Source organism: Tursiops truncatus, chromosome 13, assembly GCF_011762595.2.
Source record: "Tursiops truncatus isolate mTurTru1 chromosome 13, mTurTru1.mat.Y, whole genome shotgun sequence".
NCBI lineage: Eukaryota > Metazoa > Chordata > Mammalia > Artiodactyla > Delphinidae > Tursiops > Tursiops truncatus.
In genome coordinates, this window is record NC_047046.1 from 1,090,265 (window position 1) to 1,112,916 (window position 22,652).

At 63.4% G+C, this 22,652-nt stretch overlaps 1 protein-coding gene and 1 long non-coding RNA gene across 3 annotated transcripts; one reads left to right on the plus strand and one right to left on the minus strand.

Moving 5' to 3' along the window:
- Nucleotides 1-627: 627 nt before the first annotated feature.
- MMP17 (matrix metallopeptidase 17) lies at nucleotides 628-21,995 on the minus strand. 2 transcript variants are annotated; one of them, XM_073789918.1, is made up of 10 exons: nucleotides 21,752-21,995; nucleotides 12,019-12,151; nucleotides 11,075-11,147; nucleotides 10,308-10,591; nucleotides 9,204-9,380; nucleotides 7,442-7,541; nucleotides 5,698-5,780; nucleotides 5,448-5,600; nucleotides 2,320-2,577; nucleotides 628-1,567 (listed from the first exon to the last, which is right to left on the minus strand). In XM_073789918.1, exons 1-10 carry the CDS (start codon nucleotides 21,896-21,898, stop codon nucleotides 1,254-1,256), a joined length of 1,722 nt encoding a protein of 573 aa, XP_073646019.1. In that variant the 5' UTR covers nucleotides 21,899-21,995; the 3' UTR covers nucleotides 628-1,253. The 2 variants fall into 2 exon arrangements, with proteins under 2 accessions (XP_073646019.1, XP_019797963.2); XM_019942404.3 differs by having other exon boundaries at nucleotides 11,075-11,204; nucleotides 21,752-21,994.
- LOC141276128 (uncharacterized) lies at nucleotides 16,664-18,502 on the plus strand. Its single transcript, XR_012325088.1, has 3 exons — nucleotides 16,664-16,802; nucleotides 18,091-18,217; nucleotides 18,366-18,502. It is a non-coding gene; the product is annotated as an uncharacterized lncRNA (long non-coding RNA).
- Nucleotides 21,996-22,652: the final 657 nt, after the last annotated feature.

Genomic DNA, 22,652 nt, shown 5'->3' on the forward strand with positions numbered 1-22,652 from the left:
CTGCCAGTGAGAGCGGGCAGGCAGCCAGGGCTTCTGGGAAAGGTCGCCCTCCCGGGTGAAGGGGGTACAGCTCCCACTCTTTGCCCCTCCGGGTGGTAGAGCGGTGGCTGCCATCCTGGCCTTGGAGCCAGAAGCAGAAGGAGCAATGGGACGGAGCCACCTCCCTGCACTTCCTGTTGGGAGGCCCTCAGGGGCATTCGGGGTGGCAGACAGCGTCCCAGGTGCCCCACCCAAAACCTTGTCTCGTTCTGCACGTCCCGCACTGAGAGCAGTACCTGCACGTACTCCATCAGGGAGCAGTACCTCCATCAGGGAGGGTTGGGCGAATGTGCCAGAACCCCAGGTCCTGACACCTGACCCGGCCCGACCCCTGCCTGTGGGCAGGAGGCTCGTTTCCCTGAGCTGGGCCTCAGCTTGTCCATCTGTGAAATGGGTGTAATGACCCAGGGGTCATGGAGTCGTCAAGTAAGCGCTGGGCAGGAAGGTGTTGGTGACCACTGCACAGGCCTCCCTGGAGGCCCCCCACCCCAGAGTGCAGGTGGTCTGGGGCCAGGGCTGCACAGGCCCCGGAGGACGCCCACGCTCGGACCGCCTGAGCGCGTCAGGGAGCCGAGCCTGAGCCGTTACAAAGCAGGAAGAGATCATGTTTGTCTGAAACGCGTCACAAGGGAAGCCCACCACGGCCCCAGCTTGGGGGCTCGCCCGTGGAGGCGGCTGCCCTGGTCAAGGCGGCCGGCAGGCCCACTGGGACCAGGAGAGGAAGCCCCACGGGCGGGCGGAAGCACCAGGGGCGGCTCTGCGGCAGGGGACGGGGAGGCGGTGCCCGTGGGCCTCCGGGCTGCTCTTGCCAGGGTCTGCGGACCCGATGTAACGCCCCCAGCCCAGCCTACCCCTGGCTCCTCGGTCAGTCTCCGTGAGATTCAGTCACTCGCTCACCGAAAGGACGGCTTCCGGCCCCAGCCCGGCCGGGCCGTGACGCAACCTCCCCAGCTGGCAGAGGGCAGGCAGGCCAGGCGGGAGCTCCCCCAGCATCCGCGCCCGGGGAGCAGCGCCCTCTGCTGGCCTCTGCCGAGTCGGGGGGCTGCACCCGGTGGCCTCGGCCTGGGGGGCTGGCGGCGCCGTCCCCGTCTGCAAGGCGCGGTCCGCTCTGCAGGGACGCTTGGCTCCGGCGCTGGAGGGGCGGGCATCAGTCCTTGCGCTTTGTGGCTCTGGACTGCAGCCCCTTCTGTCCTGTCGCAGGCCAGCGCCGAATGTCACAGCGCCAGGGCCCGGGCCGCTGTCCACAGGAGGCTCAGCAGCGCGGCCAGCAGTGGGCCCGCGGCCCGCGGTGCTGCGGCGGCGATGGAGGTGCAGGAACAGACCTCGTAGGCGTCCTCTGAGCGGCTGTGGTCGCGCTGCCCCGGCCGGGCGTGGGCCCCTGCCTCTCCGTCTGCGTCCTCGGGGTCAGCGGGCGGGTCTCTGCAGACCAGCCAGTCCCGGGCCGTGGACTGCGGGTACCCGGGCGCCACCTCCAGCTCGCCATCCATCACCTTCCAGTACTCCTTGCCGCGGAAGAAGTAGGCGGCACCTGGGGGAGAAGAGGGCAGGCAGCTGAGCTCCGGCCGCTGCAGCACGCGGGATTCGGTGTAGACGGCAGGAGGACGGGATACAGAGAGCTGCGGGGCCAGTAGGAAGGACGGACGTAGAATGTCTCAGGTGAGAGTCAGAGTCTTGGTCTCAGCCTACGGGGAGCCCATCTGTGGGCACTCAGAGCATTGCAGGCCTGGGAAAGCTCAAGGAGCCGCCTGGAGGCAGGGGGATGGACGAGATGGCCTCTGCTTTCCCCTACTATTTATTTAGTGAGGGCCTACAATGTGCCAGGCTGTTCTAGGTACTGGGGACATGGCTTTGCAAATAGAACAAATGAAACTTCCCGTAGGGGTGGAGCTGCCCCTGTGGGAGGGTGCTGTACTTCTCACTGCAGCCAGGGGGCGCTGCAATGACGTTTGGGCGGAGGCCTGAAGCCGGTGGGGAAAGTGTTGGCGGGGGGGGGGGGGGGGGGGGGGGGGCGCACGGCAGGTGCAAAGGCCCTGAGGTGTGTGTGTGAGAGCAGGAGGCAAGGCTGCTATGGCTGGAGGGGTGACGGGGGCGAGGAAGGGACCCCGAGAGGTGAACAAGAGCCAGAAGGGGCGACCCAGGGGCCCCTCTGGGGGCGGGTGGTGTCTGCAGCGGGGGTGGGGGGGGCGGAGCAGACGCACGCATCTGCCGCTGGATCCCAGCTCCCCAGGTGTGGGTGCTGAGGCTGCCCCGGAGTCGCCCTTCCCCCCGCGCCCGGCTCACCATCGGACCAGCGCATGGCATCGTCGAGCGTGCTGGGGATGCCCCTCCACGGGGGGCTCTGGGCGGGGTGGCCAGGGTCCATGCGCCGTGTGTGCTCATCGTAGCGCCAGTACAGCTGGTCCTTAAAGAAATAAGTCTTGTCATTGTGGGCCCAGGAGAAGGCAGCATCGACGCCGCCCGGCGGGAGGCCGAAGTCCGAGATGGGCCGCGGGTATCCTTCCTCTACGTTATTGTCCTTAAACACCCAGTATCTGTCTCCTGGGGGCGAGAGAAAGAGCCGTGGGCCGGGGTTCGCCCAGCCCGCCGGGCGAGGGCCCCAGCCCTTGCTCCTCCCACAGACGGGCACCCCGATGCGCAGTGCCCATGGCGTAAGTCCCAGGAGGGTTCACCGAGCGCCTGCTGTGCTCCCGGCAGGGGTCCCACACGTGCCAGCAGCCTGGGGAGGCGGGGCCAGATGAGGCGGCCGCGTCACAGCCAGGGGGCAAGACTACCCGCTCCCACCCCGAGAAGCCACTTCGGTCAGCGGGGCCTTGTCCACTTCTGCTGTGAGGCAGGCTGAGCACGTTCACGGGCAAAGCAGGAAGGGCGCCGGGTGAAGGCCCACCGGACCTGCACGTGTGCAGCCTCGTCAGATTACACAGAAGCAGAGCTTTAGAAATCACCAAGAACTTCAAATCCGCACGTAAAGCTTTTGGGAAATGGTGTGATTAAGACCCTTGTTGGGTGTCCTTGACTCTGTGCTCTGGAAACACATCCTCAGCTGCTCCGCCGCAGGCGGGTGGGAATCAAATTTGGGTATGTGTTGTCATGTCCCCCACTCCCACCCGGTTTAGCAACTAATCGACCCTGTTATTTAGAAAACAAATGAGGGAATTCCCTGGCGGTCCAGCGGTTAGGACTCTGTGCTTTCACCCTGCAAGCTGCAAGGTGCGGCCACAGAAACAAACAAAACAACAAATGGAAAAAGAAACAAATGAAAACAGAAGATACAAATGAAGAAGAAGCAAAACATTAAAAAAATCTTTGGCTGGACAAAGGACTGGAATAGACATTTCTCCAAGGAAGATATTCAAGTGGTCAGTAAGCACACGAGAAGATGCTCAACATCACTGATCATCAGGGAAATGCATGTCGAAACCCTAACGAGACACCGCCTCACACCCAGTAGGACGGGCACGATCAAACCCGCCCCCCGAAAACAGCAAGCGTAGGTGAGGATGGGGGGAATCGGGCACCGCTGGTAGGAATGTAAACTGGGAGCGGCTGCTGTGGGAGAAAGAAATAGTCCAGGACCCAGTAACCCCACCCCTGGGTATATACACAAAGGAACTGAAAGCAAGTTCTCAAAGAGCTATCCGTACACCCATGTCCACGGCAGCCTTATTCACAACGGCTAAGACGTGGAAGCAAAGCCAAGTGTCCATCGACAGATGGTAAAATGTGCTCCATCCACGCAATGGAACACGACTCAGCCTTGAAAAAGGAAGGCAATTCTGACCCCTGCCGCACCGTGGATGACCCTGAGGACGTGATGCTCAGTGAAATAAGCCAGTCGCAAAAAGACAGATCCCGTGTGCTTCCGCGATATGAGGCCCCCAGGGCAGCAAGTCCATGGAGACAGAGAGCAGGCTGGTGGGTGCCGGGGGCTGGGGGGGGGGGATGGGGAGTTAGTGTTTCATGGGGACAGTTTCAACTTTGCAAGATGAAAAAGCTTTAGAGATGGACGGTGGTGACGGGTGCACACAGCATGAAGGTACTTAGTGCCCCTGAACTCTACACTTATAAATGGTTAAGACGGTAACTTTTACAGTGTGTGTGTGTGTGTGTGTGTGTGTGTGTGTTTTACCACAATTAACAATAAGTTCTAAAAGATCATCTGTCAGAGACTGGCAACAACTGAAGGAAACGACGGCACAGCTGCAGACAGGGCCCCGTCGATCACAACGAGAAGGGCCGTGAGGACTTCCTCTGAGTGGGCACACGTGGGGTGACGTCGACAGGGCAGCCCGACCTGCTCCAGCGGACGCTGCCAGGCGAGTGCAGAGGCCCCAAGTGCCCACACTGTCTCACATTTCAAGTCTGGAGCTGTGGTTTCTCGTGGGGATCTCCCGATTTTTAAATGTTAAGAAATAATCCAAGTTACTTAGAAGATGCCAGACAGGTGCCCCCACCATGACTGTGGCCGGCCCTTGACATCCAGCCTGGGAGACGGTGATTCCACTGTCAGGGGGCGCGTCAGGGTGAGTGTGGAGGGGTCGAGCCCAGGCACCACACAAGGGAGGCCAGGTTGGAGAGCCTGGGTCAGGGCAGCAGGGTGGCTTCACTCTGGGGAGCTACAGACCCTACACCCCCAAAACACAGCTGCACGTACATACAGCAGTGCGTGAGACTGAGGAAGGCTCACGGCCCCCAAGGCGCCCACAGAACTGGCAGGGCTCAGTCTCCTGCTGCAGGCGGGGCACCTTGCCTTTTCCCCAAAGAGACAGCACGCTCCCCAAGGGCAGGAACCACCACCCCAGCCCCGCCCGGGAGCGGGGCTGTTGAGGGTGAAGTGACACCCCTCCTCCAGTGGACCTGTCACCCTGGACTGAGATGGGAGAGCAGTCTCCCCCTGCTCTTAGGCTAAATCCAGCTCCTTCCTGCGGCCCCTGGCGAGCACCTGCACTTCCCACCCCCGCCTCCTCGCCCTTCACTCTGATCCAGCCTCATCACCCTCTTCCAGGTTCTTTCAATCAGCAAGCTTGTTCCTGCCTCAGGACCTTTGCACTGGCAGCTCCCTCGGCCTGGTATGCTGGTCCCGCAGGTCTACCTGAAGTTAACTCCCTCATTACTTGCAGGCGCTTATCGTGTGTCCCCCGGCCCAGAATGAGGGCAGGGATTTTCGTGTCTTGCCCACTGTGTGCCTGCAAGGCCTGCCACAGTGCAGAGCACACAGCAGGTGCTCAATAACTACAAACTGGTTGAGTGCACACGTGAACGTGAGCCTCTCTGCTCTGAGCTCTGGACCCACAGAGCAAAGCACAGGACTGGCCTCCTGCGTGGACGCGAGCTTTGGGGGTCCTGGGGAGCGCGGGCTGCGGCCCCCGGTCAGCGATGCCCGGCAGGCACCCAGATGGGGGGGCACCCACCTTTGAAGAAGACGATCTTGTGGTCACTGGTGCGCTCGTACACGGCATCCACGCTGTCCAGGCGCAGCGGCAGGCCCCGCCAGAAGCGGTGCACCTGTGCCGGCTGCAGCGACACCAGGTGCCGGTCCCGAGTCAGCCGCCAGAAGTACTTGCCTGGGGGGACACAGGGGGTGGGGCTGCAGGTGGCCGGCCTGGGGCCCAGGTGGGCTCTGCTCCTCTGTCCGTGGCCGCTGGACCCCGAGGGGGTTACCTTTGAAGAAGAAGGCCTCGCCTCGGATCTGGGCTACCGCGTCAAAGTGGCTGCTGCATCTGTGGGGCACGTCCTTCCCGGGCCTGGGGGCAGAGAGAGGGCCGGGCTGGGAGCTGCCCCGGGGAGCTGGGCTGGGCAAGGCCATGGGGACAAGCACCCCCGAAGGACCCTGCACGCCCGCATCACCGCCTGCAGGCCCAGTGACCTGAGCAGTTTAGTCAAGAGAGAAAAGCAGGTGAAACAGCCCCACGCTCGCCGTGCAGGATGCGAGACGGATCGCTGAGCGAGCGCACTGGACGAGCAGGCGCTCTCCACGCTGCCAGAGAAGCGTCGGGAAGCCAGCTGGGCACTTTCTACAGAAGCGCGGAGCGCGCGTGCCGGGACCCCGATTCTGAGTCTGGAGCCCTGTCCACGGACAGTACTCACAGCAACGTCATGTGTGACGACAAAAGGTCAGGAGCTTAAATGCCCGCCGATCCAGGACTCAGAAACAGGGCAGGGCACACGCGTACCGCAGTGCAGCTCAGCCCCGAGACCCAGGCATCTTCACAGACACAGAGGCCTCCACGGGCCCTGGGGCCAGAGCTGAGGCACGGAGCGGCACAGGAGACATCCCACTGGGCTCACGCATGTACATCTACACGCTGGGCTTTCTACACACGTGTGGAATCTCTCTGGAAGGACACGCACACGCACAAATGTCTGCCCCAGGGAGGGGCTGGTAGGTCAGCGGCGAGGACTGACTTCGCTGTGAGTTGCTTTTTGTGCCCCTGGAATCACGCACTGCTGCCAGGTGTTACTTATTCAATAAATAAGTGCAATGAAGACCAACAGTAACACAAGTTACAGCAACATCTGTGACCTCAGTGGCAATTCACCACATACAGCGGAGTGAGAAAAGCATGAAAACATCCCACGTCTGGAAAACCAAACCTCGAAACAAACCAAACCACGGAAGCCTAAATACATAGATTTCTGTTTGTATTTTTGTGTTTAGTGTTTTGTGTGAGCGTGAAGGTGGCACGGCGGCATGCCAGGCTGTGAGGGCAAAGGTGGGAGGGGTGGACGGGGACGCCTCCCTGCAGATTCTGTGGCACTTGTTCCACTGGGGGATGGGGGGGTGAGAGTAGGCAGGCTCTGACTGCTTTCACCACGGGGCTAGACGAATCCAAGCTGGGCCTTAAAAGGCGGACAGCTGCCGCACGGCCTCCAGCACTGCCAGCCCTCCGGATGCTCCCTTGGGACAGCCACTCCAGGAATCCAACCTCCGGCACGGGACACAGATGGTGCCCAGCTGAGCCCAGCCTTCGAGTCAGCCCAGCCCAGGCACCAGACCTGAGGCAAGATGCCCCCAGACGATCCCAGCCCCCAGCAGGTGTTCCCAACACCGTGGAGCCGACCCCCGACCCCCGACCGTGCCCTGTCCGAGTTCCTGACCCACAGAACCCACGAGCCTCACAATATAGTGGTGGTTTCATGCCACGAGGCAGGGCTGCTTGTTACGCAGCCGTCGATGACTGACTGGGATGAAGGGTGAGAGGAAATCGCACATTTGAAAGTCAAGGCCTCTGCACGGTTCTGGGCTGGGGTGAGTGGGGGGTCCCCTCCACTGTCTGTCCATAAGAAAAGAAACTAACTGTCACTCAGGGCTCAGCTGGCCCAGAAGCCCCACGAGCTCAGGACCCGGAGCCGCTGCTGGGGGCCGTGCTGGTCGCAGAGTGGAGACAAGGGGCCCACGGCTTACGGGGTGCTCGCGCGATCATCGGGGGGCTCCGGCAGGAGGGGCGGCTCCTCGGGCTCTGGGGCGTCTGGCTGTGCCGTTGGGGACACGGACTCCCGCACGCCTGTGGAGACAAGGAGGCTGCATCGGGCCCAGCACACCCGCCTCCCTGCAGACCCCACCACCCTTCCTGGAGCCGCCAGGACGGAGCCGGGGCCATCGGGTGGGTGGCACCGCGTCTTGACCGGGCCGAGCGCCGGGCTGCGGCGGCGAGCAGGGCAGGGGAGACTCCGTCCCTGGAGCCGGAGCCTCGGGATGCGTGAGCGGAAGGCGCAGGTGCCCCACTGACTCAAGGGAGGGTTTACACCCCCCCGCCCCCCAACTCCACTCCTGGGCACAGGCCCCAAATAACAGAAAACCGGTGTTCAGACAAAAAGCTGTACATGGATGTGCACAGCAGCGTTATTCATAATGGCCCAAAGGTGGAAACAACCCAAATGTCCACCAACGGAAGAAAGGATAAATAAAGTGATCGGCTGTCAAAAGGAATGAATTACCGATGCACGCTACGCTGGGGAGGACCCTGGAAAACACACGCTGCGTGAAAGCAGCCGGACACAAAAGGCCACACATTGTACGATTCCATTTATGTGAAACGTCCAGAAGAGGCAAGTCCAGAGACACAGAAAAGGGACGAGTGTTTGCCGGGGGCTGGGGAGTGGATGGGACGTGACTGCTAATGGGTGAGGTGGGAGGGCGGGGGAAAGGGGGGCGGGATGAGAACGTTCTGGAAGTGGAGAGAAACGGCAGCTGAACAGCATTGTGAATGTACCAAATGCTTTCAAAGGGTAAAAACCGTAAACTGTGCGTCAGTAAAGGACGCGCACAGATGCCAGAAGGTGGGAAGCGCTGGGGCAACAGCGACGCGGGGGTGGGGCGGTCCAGGCGGGGGGAGAGGCTGCGGCGACGCGGAATGAGGCGAGGCTGGCCTCCGAGGTGAGGCACCCGGTCCCAGGCTTTAAGACGACTGCTCTGGCCACTGTGGGTAGGGGCAGACTGGCGTGGGGTTAGGGAGACCAGCATGGAGAAGGGGGGTGACTGGGGGAGGTTCATCACCCCCACCTTGCTCTCGCAGCTCCCAGGACAGACCTCCTTCTGCCACCTTGCCTGATGTGTCCCCAGCAGAAGGGGGCCCGGAGCTGGCCCTGGCTCAGTCCTGGCTCAGCGCTCCCGTCTCTCAGTGGGGATGTGGCACCTACTTCACAGGTTGTAAAGACTGGATGACCTAATACATGTAAGTGCTTTGCATGGGCCCTGGGTCACCATCAACGTCAGCTGTCACAACCTGAAACCGTCTGGGGATTGGACGTGGGATCTTGCCCGGGGCTCTGAGATGAGCTCCGTGGAGAGGGCAGCGGGGGCCCCAGGTCCTAGGGACCCCTGGCGACACAACTCACCTGCTTATTCATTCTACACACACGGCGGGGCAGCCAGCGTGTGCCAGGCGGCCCCAGGTGCCGAGCGCGCAGCAGACAAGACAGAACCAGCCCTCTCGTGGGGCTCTGTGCTCTGGGGTCCCCGGCATTTCTGCCGTGGGGCTCTGTGCTCTGGGGTCCCCGGCATTTCTGCCGTGGGGCTCTGTGCTCTGGGGTCCCCGGCATTTCTGCCGTGGGGCTCTGTGCTCTGGGGTCCCCGGCATTTCTGCCGTGGGGCTCTGTGCTCTGGGGTCCCCGGCATCGCTGTCCCCATCCCCGGGCGACCCGTGATGGCTCTGGGGGGGACTCACCGTACAGCTGCCAGACGCGTACCCTGTCCTCATAGGGGAGCCCGTAGCGCAGCGGGTCACCCACCGGGCCCTGGTAGTACGGCTGCATGATGGAGCGTGTGGCCGCCACGTGGCTCAGCCCGATGGCGTGGCCAAACTCGTGGACAGCCACTGCGAACAGGTCCATGCCGTGGGCATCTGGGGACACAGGAGCCAGTGAGCCCAGGGAGGCACCGCCAGCTCCTGCTGGGCCACGGGGACGGGACCCGTGGGGTGAGGTGAGATGAGTCCGCCAAGCTGGTTACAGAGGAGGCCCCGGTCCTGACAGACGGGTCCTATGGAGTCACTCAGGGCTTGTCTGCTTCCCAGGAGGCCCTGTGGAGTTCACAGGGGCCTCTCGGGCCCCGGGGGTCTCTTGGTCCCCCTCACCTCCCACGTGCCCCTCACAGTAAAGTTGGCAAACTATTCTGTACGGGCCACGTGGTAAATATTTCAGGCCTTGCTGGCCGTCAGGATCCCAAGTTACAGGGGTCACTGTAAGCTCCCTCAACCCCACAGCACTGAATAGATGCTCCAGGCCCCACAGGACGGGCCTGGGCTCCCATCAAGGCATAAAACCCACAGGTTCTACGGGGCCACTTCTGGCTCCTCCAGCTGGGATGCGCTCCCCAGCCTGGGATATAGACTCACGCCACGAGGCCCCCGTCTCCCCCGCCCGCACCTGCAGCCTGTGCCACGCGGCTCTGCCCCTCGTCCCGCCTTGAAGCTAGGGGCCCGTGACTCCTTTGGCCAATGGGACTTAGAAGTGATGGCGTGCCGAGGCCTCAGAGGCCTTCCAAGCTTGCACTCCCGCTTGGGAGCTGGACCAGGGGGAGGATAAGCCTGGCTCACGGAGTCACGTCCCAGGCCTGCGAGCCCAGCCCGGGTCCGCCAGGTGGGTTGCCCGTGCAGAGGCGGCTGGATGCAGAGCTGTCCTGAGCTGGACAGGTGCCCACGGCTTTAGGCAGGGGACCCGTGGCGGTTTCCTCTTCCTGGGGGGCTGGTGTGGCTCCCTACACCATCGTGGGCTCTGTCAGGGGCTGGGGGTCATGCGGGGTCCCCGGGGCCACCCCAACCCGGACGCACCTGAGGAGCGGAACGTCCAGGCCTCGTCATCGTCAAAGTGGGTGTCCCCTGCGGTGTGGTGGTCGCCCGGGAAGAAGGCGTGGGCCACCGCGCCGCCGGGGCCGTCGAAGGGGTAGCGGTCGTTGTGGTCAGCTGTGGAGAAGTCGATCTGGATGTCGGCGGCGCTGCCGGCCACCTCGTGGAAGTTCAGGGGCGTGAGGTCGCTCCAGACTTTGAGCGCGTAGTGCATGAGCGCGCGCACCGTGTCGCGGCCCAGGGGCGAGTCCCGCGGGAACGTGCGGACCCTGGGGCAGGCGGGGTCAGAGCCGGGTCGGTCACAGGGACAGGCCCAGTGCCCCCGCCCCAGGCTGGAGTGCGCTCCCTGGAACAACTTGCCCCGGGGCGGTGGGGGGCACCGGGGCCCTTATTTGGAAAGGGGGTTTGGGGCGGGGATGGAGATGAGCTCATCCTGGAATAGGGTGGCCCCTAAATCCAGTGGTGTCCTCACAACAGACAGAAGGGGACACAGACGCGGAAGGAGGACACGTGAAGACGGAAGCCAAGATCAGAGCCACGGGCCCAGGGCTGCTGGCAGCACCCGGACAGGGGCTGGGCCGGATTCTCCCTCACAGCCTCCAAGGGACCTGTGGCCCCTGGACCTCGGGTTTCTGGCCTCCAGAACCGAGAGGATAAATTCCTGTCTCTTAAGCCCCGGTCTGTGGGTGCTCATTTTGGCCGACGCCCAGACCCCCGGAAAGGCCAGGCCCGGTGGAGCCCCGCCTGCCCACCTCCATGACAGGTTCCTCTTCCTCCACTTGGTTGGGGCCGGAGCCTGGCGCGTCCTTCGAGCCGGGGCTGCGGCTGGGAGGTCAGGGAGGGAACAGCGCGGGGTTCTCATCAGCGCCAGGGTGGCCTCATCTGCAGGGCGGGCGGGCGGGCGGGGGTCAGGAGCCAGGCCCCGCGCACGCGCACCCCCAACCGGGGATTCCCAGCAGCTCCCCGAGAGCTGGCCCCAAGCTCCAGTCCCGGCCCCTCGCTCTGCACCAGGTCTGGGGGGACGAGGCCCAGGCCTCCAGCTATGTCGGGCCCCCCTGCCAGGGGTGCGTCCACAGGCCAGGAGTGGGGGCTTTCAAAGCATTCACTGACGTACGGCAGGGATCTGAGCAGTCGGAGGGGGCACGGCCCCAACTCGGACTGTCGGCCAACGTTCCCTGCATCTCACGGGACACACACCCGACCGGGTCTGTGTGTGACACACGTGTCTACTCCCGAGAGGCCCGGGGACAGCCATGTTTTGATCAGCTGGCCCTTCGAAAAGTCTTTACAAAATTGGAATTTGTGGCCAAAATGTAAAAAGTGGGGTGCTCACATAAACCCCCCAGATCTCTGGTTTCTCCTGGAAAGCGGGCAGTTTCAACAGCACAGGCCTAGCACCCCAATGGGGCGACTCAACTGGGGCATGGGTGGCCAGACCCCACTCCGACAGCTGGCCTGCCTGGCCCGTGGCATGGAGTTTGAGACCCCACTGAAAGTGTGGAAAGGGGGTCTGGGTGCGGCTGGTACACACTCACCCCCTGCTGTGCCCACGGCCGGGGACGGGGAGGGGATGACGGAGGGATCCCATGCGGCGGGAATCCTCCCTCCATCCCAGGAGAGCAGGGCAGGCTGGAGGGGGCAGTTAGGAGGAACTGGGCTCAGCTCACCCATCTCCCACTGCACCCTGAGAACTGACCCAGGACGCCAGTGGCCTCCAGGCCTCCGAACTGCTGCATGGCCACGATGGCCTTGGACAGCTCCTCTGGCGTCTGCAGCTGCCCTGTGTCGGGGTCTGCTGGGGGCAGGTAGCCGAACCTGCTCAGCCACTCCTGCGGGCAGAGAGTACAGTGAGGGGTGGAGGGGGAGCTCAGCCCCACAGAAGAGCCACCTGCCTGGGGCCATCACTGCGGGGAGGGGCAGGCCTCTCCTAGCCCTGATCAACACTCCAGCCCCTGCCCAGTAGCCCACAGGGCGTCTCATGCTCCTTCCTTGCCTAAGTGTCTTAATAAACTTGATGCCCCTTAGATGGGTGGGTTTGAGCAGTGCACAACCTGTGCGACTGCTCATGGCAGCCTGCCCCACCTCACTCCTCCTGAGGCAGCAAAATGCCCAGGGGACACTTCCGGAAGTGAGATTTTTAAAAGGTTATTTAACATCGTGAGCGCCCAATTCAGGCCCGGAGCTGGCTTGTGAGGCAGCAGTTTAGGACCCAAGGTCTGAAACCCGTGCTGAGAAGGGCAATGGGCTCAGAATCTGGTTTTAGGAATCCGGTTATGAGCTGCATGTGCACAGTAGTTAAGAGCCCAGACTCTGGAGCGAGGCTGCCTGGGTGCAAATCCCACCCAGCTCCCTCCTCACTGTGCAACTGAGGCAAGTCACACCCCCTCTGGGCTGTTTCCTCGCCTATGGATGTGAGGATATAAAGAGTTAGAACGTGGAAATGCTCACATCAGCCCTGACACAGGTACCCTCCATATAAGGTGTGTGTTGTCAGCGGACAGCGCTGATGCAAAGTGCCCCAGTGGGGGTCCTCTGAGCAGGAATGGGGGGCAACCCTTTATACCACGGACACACATAGAACCCCTTTACCATCTGTGGGGGGCCAGGGGACAGGGAGGCACTGATGCCATCCGTGGGGACCTCCTGGGGGGCTTCTGTTTCTTCAGCTGCCACACGGCGCTCATGCCCACTTCCCAAGACATGTGACAATCCCATAAAAAGCACTCAGCCGGGCTTCCCTGGCGGCAGTGGTTGAGAATCCGCCTGCCGATGCAGGGGACACGGGTTCGAGCCCCGGTCCGGGAAGATCCCACATGCCGCAGAGCAACTAAGCCCGTGCGCCACAACTACTGAGCCTGCGCTCTAGAGCCTGTGAGCCACAACTACTGAGCCCACGTGCCACAACTACTGAAGCCCGCACACCTAGAGCCCGTCCGTGCTCTGCAACAAGAGAGGCCACTGCAGTGAGAGGCCACTGCAGTGAGAGGCCCGCGCACTGCAGCGAAGAGTAGCCCCCCTCGCTACAACTAGAGGAAGCCCGCGTGCAGCAACAAAGACCCAACGCAGCCAAAATAAATAAATAAATAAATGTCCTAAAGGATAAAAAAAAAAAAGCATTCAGCCATATGGACGCAATGCCAGGGGTGGGCTCATCAGCCAGCTTCAGATGACCCACAGGTGGGCGGAAGGCAGGGTTTGGGAGATTCTCTGAGCTCCACCCCCTCCCAGACCAGGCTTCAAGAAATGCACCGACTTGCAGGTCTATTTTTTTTTTTTTGGTGGACATGTAAAAAATCTTCGATTCATTTATGCTACCTGCAGGGCCCCCAGAAGCTTGCGAGTTTGCAGCCCCTGCCTGAGGACTCCCCGCCCCAGGGATCTGACCCCACAGGGGGCCCAGAGGGTGCTCAGTGGGAGGGGGTCTATCCTCCTGGAATTCCCAGGGAATGTAACTGACCAGGAGGGTCCTCAATGATTTGCATATAATTTGCATACACCTGCAGCAGACTAGCTGGATTCCCTCCTTTCCAGGAAACACTGAGTCCTTGCTGGGGTTCTCTCTGTTCCGTTACCTCCTCCCCAACTCCTGAAGGAACCCCCAGAATGCACAGAACTGGGGGACCGGGAGACCCCCCTCGACCCAGGCAGCACAGTGCACAGCAACCAAGGGGCGCTCCCGGTGGACACCCGGGTGACATCCTGTGCCCAGACGAGGGGAGCACGAGGGCCGGGCAGGCTCACCCCGACCCGGCTCTGCCGGCTGTGCTGTTGAGGCCTCTGCCACCCCGAGCACCCTTCTTTCCGGAGGACCGCCCTTCACATCACTTCAAACACATTTAAATGCACCCCGTCAGCCGTCAACAGGATTTACTGAGTCCCCCGGCTAATCAGTGTCTGAGAGCATTCCCGGTTACAGCTGTGTATTTGTATCCACTTGGCTGTACTAACAGAAACTGACGCGACATTGTAAGTCAACTATATACTCCGATAAAAATTATTTTAAAAATGTGTGCTTGTGGCTGCACATCTTGGGGGAAAGTTTTACATGTGCTTTAAGGTTTTGATGCTGCCGTTTTCTTTCGGAAAGTCAGAAAACACACACACTCTGCAGCTCTTTGTTAGGATTGCAGGACTGAGCTACAGAGCCTGGAGGCGCCCAGCACCACGAGGAATCCCTCCGGGGTGTCCTCAGACCGGACACGATGCTGGGTGACGATGCTGTCCCCACTCTCCTTACCAGGTAATGGTCCACCCAGGCAAGCGCCTTTCCCCACCCAGGCCAGTTGCTTTGGGTGGGCAGGGGCTGAGACAGCCTGGGGGGACCACCCGTCTCCCGGCTGTCCCCTTCTAGGCTGGGATAACAGCTGGGCGTCTGATCGTAGCAGAGCCCCGCTCTGAGCCCTCGCGGGGCTCCATGGGGCTCACAGAGGAGCTGCGCCCGCTGGTGCTGGGCAGCCTGGCCCGAAGGCCAAGCGCATCTTTGGGCTTCAGGCCTCAAGAGCACCTCAGGTGGTTTGGAAACGTCTGCTAACATTGAAAAGCAGGAGGTTTCAGCTACAGGTCAGAACAAGGGCAGAGCTGAGGGCCTGTGCCAGCCTGGGACAAGCTCTGCTCCGACCGCGGCCGGCAGCTGCTGGCGCCTGCCCGGGCCCTGGGCACTGCAGCTTGCAGCTCCTGCTGCACGCAGGAGCACAAGAAGGGACCAGATCTGAGGGGCTGGCGGGAGGCAGGGGCTCCCTCCCCCTTTCCCCGCAGGCTTGGGCTCAGACATCCCACCTGCCCCCAGTGCAGCTCCCTCCCCCATCGCAAAGCCCGTCCCTTCTCTTCACACCCCGGGCCCACCTCCTCCCCGTGGCCCCACCAGTGGCGGTGGGCTTCTGTGTCGATTCCTGGACGGCTCGCTGGGGGAAATCCTCAGGAGGTGTCTGACAACAGGACGAGCCCCTGGCAGCCACCGACCCTCAGGTGATGCGTGGATCGGGGGGCCTGAAGAACCCACGGGGACCCTAGCCCAGCCTGAGCCATCCTGTTCTGCCTTCAGTGGAAACACAAGTGTCCCCGACAAGAAGCCCCCATCCCTGCTGGGAAGGAACAGTCACCCTAGAGCCCTGTGAGGGAGGGGGCGTCTTGGACAGCCCCTTTCTCTCTCTCTTTCTCTCTCCCTCTCGCCCTGCCAGCTCGTTCCCCTCTTCAGGGGAGACAAGCAAATTCCCGAAGGGCCGGGGTTTCACTTTTTTTCCTGGTAGTACGTACACGCTGGAACATCACAGAGGAACCAGGCTGAGAGCCCGTCCTCAGGGCCGGGTCCTTGCATGGGGCGAAGGCTGACAAAAGCCCTGCCTCGGCTGCCCCTGGAGCCCGCGCAGCCCCGATCCCTGCACCCACCGCAGTGGTGCCCGCATGAGGATGGCCCCTGGGGTGGGGGCCCTGCCCCTTGCCCCCCAATACCCTGCAGAGCCTGTGGGTCGCCTGGGCCAGCCCCCTCCTGTGCTCATCCACTGGTCCTCCCTTCACTGTCACCACGGCTACCGTGTCTCCAGGGCAACGAGGCTGTGTGGGCAGAGGGTGAACTTTCCAGAAGGCTGAGGGGAGGGGGGAGGGGTGGGAGCGAGGGGAGCCCCAAACCCGCAGGGGCTGCCCCGCCTTGGAGAATCGCTAACAGCCAAGGACATGCTTTCACCCTCCTCCCCGCAAGGACCCCCGTGAGCTGAGCCATTACTGCAGATGGGGAAACCAAGGCCCAGAGAGGTGGGTGTCCTGCCCAAGGCACTGGCAGGAAGTGGGGCGCCGGCCCCTCCCGCAAATGCAGTCACCTACCATCCCTCCCGTGGCTTTCCCATTCGCCCTGCCCAGCCCCCGCCTGGTCTTGTTTTTCTCTATGTCGTTTATCGCTGGTTGACACAACGTGCATTCGTTCACAGCGTTAACGATGTTTAACGATGTTTAACGCACACACCACAGAACTCCCTCCTGACCTCCGCAGTCACAGGCCAGTGGGCCATCGCCGCCACGGAGCGGCCCCGCGTTCACGTCTTGAGCGGCCCTCGGCCCAGCAGGTCAGCCGTCAAGTGCAGGCACCTGCGGCCTCGCTGCTGGCTCCCAGGGGGCGCAGCAAACCAACCGTCCACAGACGGGTGGACCAGCGGGCGAGGGAAGGCCGCGCTGCGACGTGCTGTACGGCGCCGGTGCCGGTAAACAAGAAGTGCTTACTGTGTGCAGTGCCCCCGCAGGTCCCTCCCACAGCCCCAGGCCTGGCCACTGCTGTCCCCACTTACGGGGGGGAAATGAGGGCTCGCCGCACGCGCTGGCCGTGGGAGCAGGACCGGAGCGAAGCCACCGGGACCCCGGGACGCCTGTCGGCTCGCCGATGCCCCGTGAGGGGCCCGTGTCTGGCCGGGACAGTGGGGACGGCGGCTGAACTGTCGGCGCCCCCTTCGCCCTCCGTCTCTAACTGGATTCCGCCAGCCTCGTCTGGAGCGGGTATGGAGAGCGGGTGTCGTTAGCCCCACGGCACAGTTGAGGAAACGGAGGCCCAGGGCAGCGCAGACAGCGTCACGGCGCTGGGGGAGCGGAGGCGGGCGGGCGGTGGTTTAGAGCGCCCACCCCCACCCCCAAACAGTAACAGGCCCTTCGGCACCCACTGCGTGCCGCCGGCTCTGCACCTTCACCCACTCACTGCTCAGCACCCACGGGGCGGTGTCACCATCACCTCCACGTGCAGCTGCGGAAATGGCTCACGGTCCCAGGGCGCAGCTCTGGCTCAAGTCTGTGTCTGACCCGCTTGGCCGTCCGGGCGCTAAAGACCCAGAGCTAAAGGGGTTGGTGGCCCCCGGCAGGGTGCGTCTTCCTCCAGGGGCTGCTGGCGGTTGGGATGACCCCTTGCCCCAGCATCTTCCCCAGGGGGATGCTCCCAGAACCTCCTCTGACGGTCCACCCGTCCATCCGACACCCTCACCGAGGGATCCCTGTGTCAGGTGCCGGGGGGACAGGGAAGGTCTGGGGAGACACCGTCCTGCTGTCTACGCAGGAGGGACAGTCTTGCACAGAAAGCCAAAGATAAACACGTGATAAGTGTCACAGATGATAAATGATTAGTGATCCTAATGGCCAACGATTATTGAGCGCTGCTCAATTACAGCACCCACAGGGGAAAGCTGTGAGAACAGGGGTCTGTGGGGTTCAGTTCCCGCTTGGCACACAGTAGGCGCTCAACAGAGAACTACTGAAATGATCTTACAGGTGGGCGCTATTATTATGACCATTTTACAGATGAGGAAACAGGTGCAGAGAGGTCAGGACACTTGCCCACGGTCACACAGCCAGACAGTGCAGAGCTGGGAGGGGAACCCAGGCTATCTGGCTTCAGGGCCTATTCCCAGGACCGCTGTGCTATGAGGGGAAGTGAGACAGGGTGGAGGGGCTCCTTAAATGGGTGCTCGGGGGGGTGGCACCTGAAGGATGAGAAGGAGCCGGCCAGATGATGAGCCGAGGTGAGAATTCATGGCAGTGGGAACAGCTTGTGCAAAGGCCCTGGGGCAGGAACCAGCCTTGGAAGTTCAGGGAGCAGAAAGGAACTGGTAGGACTGGGGTACAGAGGGAAGAGAGGATGGAGGAGTGGGCAGGCGGGCCAGGGAAAGGGGGAAGTGGGTCCCGCATCCTGCCCAGGCCACTATCCATCCCTCCTGAGAGCTGGACAGTGCCTGGGAGGGACACAGCAGGCTGTCGGCTAGCGTGTGACAGACGCACCCGTCACCCCTCCCGTGCTCAGCAGAGGCCCTGCACCCAGAGCATCTCACTGGAAGCTCCGAGCCACCATTAACCGAGAGGCAAAAACCACATGCACGCAAAGCACCCTCGGAAACCCCCAGGAAGGCACTGCATCAGGGAGGACCCTGGTGAGCCCTCAAGCCCTTGTCCCTGTTCCCACACCCCCTCCTCAGAACACGAAGGCAGCTTACTGCCTGCAGACGCTGTGGTGAGAGATTCAGGGGCATCACCCAGGGAACGTCCCCACTGCCCCGCTCTCATGGCCCCACTTTACAGACGAGGAGACTGAGGCCCAACGCTCAGATCGCAGGCTGTGAGCAGAGGCTGGCCCCGGAGCCCCTTGAAAGAGCAACGACATTTCCTCAGCTGCCAGGCTGCTCGCCAGCCTGTTTAGTCAGCTTCCACAGTCCCGGGGCTCAGACCACAGGCGGCCAGGGCGGTCCCGCCCACGCCACAGGCCCCCGAAAGCACCACAAAGACTTCTCAGTCATCCAGACGCCCTAGGCCATGAGTGTCTGGGAAACGACTCACTTGTTGACAACGTGCCTCCAGGGTCGGGAAGGGGCCCAGTTGGGTCCTAAGCTCTGGGAGGGGAACCTGGAGGCGAGGCTCCCCTCTGGGCGGCTCAGTGACACCATCCCTGGTCCCCTCGGTTGGGTTCCCTGACTGCAGCCGAGAGGGTGTTCCCGGCCCCAAGCCAGGTCTGATACGGGTCCTGAGTGCACCGAGGTGCCAGACGCTTGCTGGGGACCCAGAGGCGACTGGCTGAGGCCAGGGTGATGGTCACCCCCGCCACCCCCCTCCCTACCCCCTGGAGGGGGATACGGGCTCACAGGAGCTCCAGCCCCTGCCCAGCCCCCTGGGCCGCTACTCCCGGCCACCCTCACATACTCTCAGCCACAAGCCACTGTCACCGTCTGGGTGTCAGGCATCAAAAGACCTGCCAGCACGCGTGGTACAAGGCACAAGAGCTCACAGACTTTGTTGCTGGGATAGGAACCTGAGAACAAACTTTAGAGGACGGTGGCGAATCTGCCAACATACGATACGTTACGTGCATACCTGTCACCTGGGCTCCCCCAGCATGGGTCCCTCACATACTCACGTCGCAGTAAGCGGGCGTCCTGGCAGCTCCTGGCCATGGCGAACTATTAGGAACAGCCTGCCCGTCCGTGCGGGGGTCTGGCTAATGGACGTGACATCCGTGCAGTGAAATGCGACGGGTGGAAAGAAAGAACCAGGAGGACCGAGACGTTCCAACACGGACCGTTCTCCAGGATAGACTGGGAAGTGAAAACCGCAGGGCGCGCGGCAGTGGGCAGCAGGTTGTCATCCGTAGAAATAAGGGACCGAGGTCCCCATGCCCTTTTACGTGCCCAGACAACCTCTGGAAGGATCCTCAGGAAATGAGGGAGACAACAGCCCCTGCAGACCCTTCTGCATGGTCTGAATATTCTGCTGTGGGTACTACCTACTCAGAAATAAAATAATGAAAACGGGCCCAGAAGGACTTGCGGCTCAGTCGACAACCCCAGGAGGGCACGGGGCTCTTTTGTCCCGCTCGCCGAGGCCTGAAAGCCCACCGTTGGACCGGCGCGTCAGGCCTCAATCCGGTGCTTTGTTCTCCTCTGAGGCTTGGGCGGGCTGGGCTGGGGAGCCCCCTCCCGGGGACAGCCAGCGCACAAGAGACCCGCTGGGCACGGCTCTGTCTGGCAGAAGCTGGGTCACACTTACAAAGGGGCCCTTCTCCTCACTGGCAGCCCTAGATCTGAATATCCAGTCAGTGGGCCCCTGGGGGCAGCGTGCAGAGCTGGGTGGAGGGGAGTCCTCCCTCCTCCCCGCAAATCCCTGCTGGTACTCCCAGCCTTCCGGCACCTCCGGGTCTGATGCGCTGAGGTGTCATTCCCCCGAAGGCCACCAGAGACCGCCCTCGGCCCGCAAGTCGGGGGCAGGAGGCAGGAAGGTTTCTCTCACTCAGGCTGGAGGGGTCCTGGCCTTCCCTGGGTGGGGCGGGGGTCTCTCTGGGCAAGGGCAGCATCCTCTGCTCTTTATGCGCCGGGTCGTATACCAGGGCCCTGCTGTCTCTGGGGCTCCAGGCTGGGGAGCCACGTCCCCTGCCCAGTGCCCCGCTGCCGGGGAACCCAGGGGAGCAGGGAGAGGCGGAGGCATGGCGGTGCAAGCCAGGAGCCGGAGTGTGCACCTGACCCGCTTCCTCTGGGTGGGCGGCGAGAAACTTCAGAACAGCCCTGGGCGAGACACACGCACTTGGCTGGGCTAGGAGCTCCACGCCCTGAGCGTGCGGGCCCGACCCCCAGGAGCCCTCCCGTGGGGCCCCTCACAGCTGGAAGGTGGGAGCCTGGTTCTACTACCACCCAGCCTAGACCTAGAGACTTGATGCCCTCAGACACCCCAGGGCCCGGAGGAGGTGGGCAAAGGCACCCCGATTTCAGAGCAGTTTGGCTGGGAGGAAGCGGCGCTGGGGACCCTCTGGCGTCTGGATGCAGACAGCAGGGACCGTGGTCGTTCCCCCGCAGGCGGCTGCAGGGGTTGCGGCAGCTGGGCGGGGGTGGCCGAGTCCTGCCAGCCACGGGGCTGCGGATGCCGCCCAAACGCCTGCACTGGCCTGAAAGCCACCCGGAGCTCGAGAATGCCACTGGCCTGGGAGAGGAGCCTTATCGGCACCCCTTTAGGAGACTGCCGTGGGCCGGGGGCAGAGGCAGGGAGCAAGGTCCCCGGCCCTGTCCCTTCATCTGTGCAAGTGAGGGCAACTGCAGGGGCGGAAGCCTCAGAAGGAATCTGCTTCATCCACCGCCCTGCTCTCGCCCTCGCCTGGCCTCCCGGGGCCCGGGGGTGGCGAGACCCATAAAGTCTGATCTAAATCTTCCAGGTCCCGAAGAGGAGGCTCCAAGCCTGGCGGGCTGAAAGGGGGAGGGGTGTGGGAAGAAGACACTGCGCAGTCCCCCAGTATGGTTTCCAAGCCAGTGGGACAGCTGATACTGAGGGAGGGGCGCAGGAGAAGGCGGGACGGCTACATCCGAGCCTGGGAATGGGAGGGGGACTCCAGCAGGCTCAGGACAGGGACAAGGGTGGCAAGGCAGGGCTGGCCACCCTGGGGGTGGAAGGAGACAGGGACTTGGGCCAAGATCCATGCCCAGCGGGGGGCTGGGAGGCCGGCTCCCTTGCTCCCCAACGTCTTCAACATCCTCAGCGGAGCAAACTCGAAACCACCGACTTTCCGGGGCGCCCACACTCAGCAGCCCTGTCTTTTTCTCGGTTGTGGGCGCGCACCCCTCCCCCCCGCCACTCCCACGGGGAACGCACTCGGGACCGCCCTGCTCTGGGCGGCTGCGACTGCTGTCCCACCCGCCTCAGGGGCCCCTTTGGGGCTACACGGAGCCGGTAACGGGGCTGGGGCCAGTGAGCCCCCAACCTCCGCGGGCTCCGGCGACTGCGGCGGGCTCTGAGCGCACGGAGCCCGGGAGACACCCGCCGCCTCTTTCCCAGACCCGGGTGCGCGCGCGTAAGACACTCAGACTGTGACCCAGCCTCAGCCTTCCTGCCCAGGAAATGGGTGCAGGGCGTCCGAGTTCCCGCAGGCACCGAGGCGCCCCGCTGGGGTCTCCCCGGCCCGCGGGAGCCCTGCATCCCGGCCGCGCACTCACCACTCCCAGGCTGAGGTCCTCGGCTCGGGGCGCGGGTGCAGCGCAGCCCCCACGGGCGGCCAGCGCGAGCAGAAGCAGCGGCAGCGGCGGGACCCGGGCCCAGGGAGGTGGCGGGCCGGGCCCCCGGGTGGCGCGGCGCCGCCGCATCGCGCTCACAGGGCGGACGGCGCGGCGGTGGCAGTCCCCGCGCCCGTGCGCCCCGCGCCCGCGCGCCCCGAGCCCGCGCCAGGCTGCCTGCCCGACCGAGCCCTGCGCCGCCTCCCAGCGGCGGGGCGGGGCATGCTAATATATGTTAATGAACGCCGCCGCCGCTCCCTCCCTCCGCCTTAAAGGGCCCGCGCCCCGCTCCCGCCAGAGTCCCGCGCCCCCTGGAGGATGCTCAGAGCTCACCCACGCCCCGCCCGGCGAGTCCACACGGGGACCTTGGCTGCGGTGGCCCTAAGGAAGACACTTCCAGAGTGTCCCCAGACGGCCCCGGGGCGGCGGAGGCATGCAGGCGGGGGCACAGTCCGGGGCTCTGTGCCGGCCCCCGGGGAACGGACCTCGCCTCCCGCCCGACCGCTCGTACTTGGACCCCGCGCGCCGAGCACTGTTTCACGGTCAGGGCTGGGGACCCGGAGCGGCAGCCGCAGCGCGCCCGGCGGACGCCTGGGGGAGCCTTTGCACCGTGGTAGAAGGGAGGTGGGGTCGGATGGCGGTTGAGGAGGGAGAGTGGGAGGGGTCGGGGTAGGGGTGGGAGCAGGGAGGGGCTGGGGGCGTGAGAGGAGCCGGGCTGCAGCGGGGCTGGGGGTGGGAGCTCGGGAGGGACTGCGGGAGGGGGTGGGGTGAGAGACTAGGAGGGGCGCGGGCGGCGGCCCTGACTCTGGTGGCGTCTGGGCGCAGCTGGGAGTCAGCGAGGGCC